This window comes from Tuber melanosporum (assembly GCF_000151645.1).
Source record: "Tuber melanosporum whole genome shotgun sequence assembly, scaffold_100, strain Mel28".
In the NCBI taxonomy this organism is placed as follows: domain Eukaryota; kingdom Fungi; phylum Ascomycota; class Pezizomycetes; order Pezizales; family Tuberaceae; genus Tuber; species Tuber melanosporum.
In genome coordinates, this window is record NW_003298756.1 from 85,736 (window position 1) to 90,226 (window position 4,491).

Here is a 4,491-nt window from a genome sequence, read left to right on the forward strand (position 1 = left end):
CCCATCCAAAGTCCCTTCCAATCCGTCCCATAGTTCCGGAAAGCTAAAACGGATCCGCGTAAACGCCCCGTAACAGCTACCCGATAAATCTACTATACCCTCAAAACCGTACAATCGATATCTCCGCACCCCCCCCCCTTCAACCTCCACCTTTCTATCCTGTAAGGAAGAGATCATGAACCGGTACCTTACCTTACTTCTGACCACAGCTATTCTTCCACCATCACTCCCTCCCCTTTTTGCTCCTCTTTCGCGTTAGGGAAACCCTCATACCGGTATTGCTAACAATTACGCCCCATCCTACAAGTACTCGAGTACCCCGCTGGGGGGAGGTGCAGCACAATCCGTGCGTAGGCACGATCAGTATTATAAGCAAGCAGACAGATATCACAAGTGCCCACCTCTCCTAAAAGGCATACAGTTTTGCAGCCGGGGTAGCTCTTGATCCCAAAGCAGGGAAAGCGTAGCGAAAACCCCGGTAACCGCGTCCGGAAAAACGCTACCCCCAACATTGGGCCAACAAATGGAATTCTGATCTGCCCTGTCCCGAAAGCTCGTTGTGAGGGCTGGCTCGGACTGGACAACAAAAATATCTACCGGTATCCCAAGTAATTGAGGGATGGAGGGGAAAAAAATCCTGTTGAACTAAGAGTATCATACTTGAGTAGAGAGTACAAGTAAGAATTGTAAGAATTAGTAGTTATCGTAATTTCCGCTACCGAACCAGAACAAATCGGAGCCACCATCCCATCCCGTAATTGCCGGTACCTTATCGTGGGAGAAGGAAAACATGCAAACAAAAATAAAAATAAAAATAGTATTTCTATGTAATCGCAACTCATGCCTACACAGTTACTTGCACCTGCTCTATCAAGGTTATGATACTTATTTACTGGCGTATCGGAGGGGTAGAGTGGTTGAGATGAGCATGAAAATTCCCTTCAACAAGACCCTCGTTTCCGTCATACTGTAGGGTCAGCGTTGCTCAAGCATCAAACTTACCCCACCCCCGCGGGTTGACCACTATCCATTCAATTCAATACCCGGCAGCCCTCTGTACGAGTAGAACGCAATCAGCCCTGTCAGATCGACTGCTATGCTAAAAGGGACAGAGTAGAAAGAGTAACCTCAATGATGTCTGTGTGAGGTGGGCAATCAATCGGTGGGAGGACGGGGGGAAAGCAAGGGCGAAAAAGAGCAAGGGAAGAAGAGGAGGGGAAAGGGGGGAAAGGGAAGGGGGAGGGAAAAAAAAAACTTACACCTCCTTTTCTCCACCAATCAGCCACAGCCTCCACTCGACCGCTGTCCATGCCCTTCACCACCTGGATGACGCTCCCGCCAGAAGCTTCTCCGATGCCTCTTAGCCCAATGACGTGCCCACGCTCTTCAAGGCCCTCGAGGATCCATTTCTCGGTGCCGCGCTCGGCGGACACCACCTCTGGAATCAATTGGTGGTGCAACCGAGGACTCTTGATGGTGTCCAAAAGATTATATCCCCACAGGTAATTCTTCACGATGGCCTGGAATACACCTGTGACAATTCGCGAGCCGCCCGAGCCACCAATGACTAGTCCGGGCGCCCCGTCCTCCTCGACGATGATGGTGGGAGTGGTGGATGATAACGGCCTCTTGTAGGGGATGATGTAGTTATATATGGACGGTTCGAGACGATACGCGTTTGAGCGACCAGGGATGGAAAAGTCGTCCATCTCCGAGTTTAGGACGATCCCGGTTTGTGGGTCATGAACTTTGGCGCCCCAGTACAGGTTCACGGTGGTGGTGAGGGCTACGGCATTCCCGTAATTGTCCAACACGGATAGGTGCGAGGTTCCTTTGGGATCTACTGGCTCGTACGCTGGATTGTAGTGTTCCCACGAGTAGGTGGTGTCAGCGGATATGTTTGCCCGAACAGCTTCCGCGTAGGATTTGCTTTGCAGTTGGTGTATCCTCTTGGAATTGGACGCTACCACCGGGTCCGCAGGATCTCCCAGTTCGGTGCGCCCTGCGGATATCCACTTCATTATTCTGCACGAAAAAGTTAGCTTATGTCATCATGTTTGTGAAACGAGAAGAGCATACTCCACTAAATAATGGTACGATAGTGACTTATCGGGATCGCTTATGTCCAGCTTTTCAGCGATATTCAATCCCTCGATCAATACGGCCCCGCTGTAACCAACCAGTTCGATCAGAAAAGCCTCCCCCACACACCTGAAATGTCGGACCTATCAGACATACCTGCAAGGGGGTGGGCAGGTAATAACCTCCCGTCCGTGAAAGTGTGTTCTGACCGTATCCTCGACGATCGTAAAATACCTCGAAAAGTCCTCGGTAGTCAATATACCACCATGCTTGTTTGCAGCCTCAACAATTCGTTCCGCAATGCTTCCGTTATAGAATTGCTTCACTCCGGAATACACCCCACCGCGAGCATACTCCCCCTTGCCGGCAATAACTTCGAGCGTGCGTGCGTACGCCTCCCTCTTCATAAGCTCTCCAACTTGTAAGAGCTCACCGGTTTCCTGACTGAACAAAAATTCCCATTCCTCCCTATGCTGTCGAAAGAACGGCGCCTCCTTGGCCATGATTCCCGCCAGCATCGGCGGGATGTGGAAACCCCTTCTTGCCAGGTCTATCGACGGCTGCCAAATCTCTTGCCAGGGTAGCCGGCCAGACCGGGCATGTGCCGTAGCATACCCGTGGACCTCTCCGGGGATTGCTACTGCGAGACCGCCGACCCGTGCTTTCAGTGGATCACCTGAACGATAATGCACCCAGTCAGCCAGTCAGCCAGTGCTCTGGCCAAGACTCAACAATAACAGGTGGAAAGGCACTGCGGAAGGAAGAAGACAAACCACTGTACATATCCCGGGAAGCACTCCCCGGCGCTGTTTCCCTGAAATTATAAGCTTTAGATCGCCCATCACCCTCGCGTACAACCATGAACCCCCCACCGCCGATGCCGCTGGCAAAGCTGTTCACAACCCCAATGCATGCCGCGGTCCCTTACACGTACATCAGCATCGCAACGCTAACCAGAGCAAACAAAGAATAGAAGTTACCGATAGCAGCATCAATTGCATTCCCGCCCTTCTTCAAAAGCTCCACGCCAATTCTTGAGCAGGTAAGAACCTATCGCGCAAGATCAGCACACAGTCCCCCGTCAATCAAACCTCCGGACAAACGATCAGCAGAGAGGGTCCCACATCACTACTAACCGCCCCCCTCGGCGCATCCACCAGAATTCCATCATCAACTACACCCCCGAACCCCAACGCATCTTCCGTCAGCCCTTCCTCCTTGGTCCTAAACCCCAATAATCCCCCATTCCCATCACCCACTCCCCGCACTCCCCAGGACTGAAGGAAAACGCACCAATCCCCTCCTCATTCTCCCAAAAGATAACCCCGAACAAAACTCCTAGACCTAGTAAAGCTGCGGCCAGCAAGACCGTCATCCCAAACTTCATCCATGCATTCCGCTTACCCAGCCGTCTGCGACGGCGTACCAATGGTCGTGCAATTGTCGGAAGGAGGTTCCGGCGTACGGAATCATCGTCGTCGGAGTCCTGGTCATCATCGGTGTTGTAGAGGATCGATGAGCTGGAGGGGGTTGGCGAAGGCGAGTGCGGTGGGGTGTGGGAACGGGAGACAGTGGGTGAGAAGCGAACTTTGTTTGGGGGCATTGTCGGACCTTGAAATATTGGAGGGGAAGAATCTGTTTGGCGGGGAAGGAAAGAGCGAGGGAGAGAAAGAGGTGCTGCCAAGACGAATCCTACTGGGCAGGATAGGGTAGATAGCGGTAGATATCATACAGAATGATGATGCAGGTGGGGCTTGGAAGAGAACGAGGGGGAGGTGACAGAAGAACACGTGAAGTAACACTTTTTCCACTTTTTCTATGATAATATTATAACATCAAGTCATGAGGGTGTGTGTGACCGATCTCACTTTGTGCTCTTTTTGAGCACAAGATGACTCCAGATCGATTCTGTGCCTGTGATTCCCCTCATGATTCCGGTAATATGTCACGCGCCCTATCAAGAGAACATTATTGCAAAACGTGACGGTAGACTAAATTTACAAGTAGGCTATCGTAGCTTAGACCTACCGCACATCAATAAGTTACCACCAGCTTCCGATTCGGCAGCACATCGTCGCTGGAAGGCTCGTTTTGGCTCGAACCCCTCGGCATTCCACCGTTACACTGCTCCGGAAGTATCGCGTAAGGTCCTGTAATGATTATTATGATGGTCACAAATACAAGTAGTTCAGTTCCCCCACCCCGATCGTGGAAGAGCTTCCATACTTGTCATATTAGACTTGGATATGCCAATACGCACCTTCGCTCCATGAGCAGGGGTGCCGTATTGGAAAATGTAATACGGGAATTATGGTGTCGTTATTATGTAACGTCTATTCGCCTTCGTTCGGGTGTGATATTTGGTTACACTTGGGTACGGTTACGATGGACGGATAACGGTACAGTACG

At 51.2% G+C, this 4,491-nt stretch overlaps 1 protein-coding gene; it reads right to left on the reverse strand.

Moving 5' to 3' along the window:
* Positions 1-817: 817 nt before the first annotated feature.
* On the reverse strand, positions 818-3,763 carry GSTUM_00004188001 (uncharacterized protein). XM_002835240.2 has 8 exons: positions 3,376-3,763; positions 3,207-3,256; positions 3,063-3,132; positions 2,856-3,005; positions 2,239-2,758; positions 2,080-2,169; positions 1,260-2,025; positions 818-1,054 (listed from the first exon to the last, which is right to left on the reverse strand). Exons 1-8 carry the CDS (start codon positions 3,683-3,685, stop codon positions 1,037-1,039), a joined length of 1,974 nt encoding a protein of 657 aa, XP_002835286.1. The 5' UTR covers positions 3,686-3,763; the 3' UTR covers positions 818-1,036.
* Positions 3,764-4,491: the final 728 nt, after the last annotated feature.

Bases quoted from the DNA above. Each gene is read 5' to 3' on its own strand.
- GSTUM_00004188001 (XM_002835240.2), bottom strand. From the start codon at position 3,685: ATGCCCCCAAACAAAGTTCGCTTCTCACCCACTGTCTCCCGTTCCCAC. The intron at 3,133-3,206 runs GTGGGACCCTCT...CTTGCGCGATAG, and splicing joins GGGGGGCGGTTAGTAGTGAT to GTTCTTACCTGCTCAAGAAT. The intron at 2,170-2,238 runs GTATGTCTGATA...GGTTGGTTACAG, and splicing joins ACCTGCCCACCCCCTTGCAG to CGGGGCCGTATTGATCGAGG.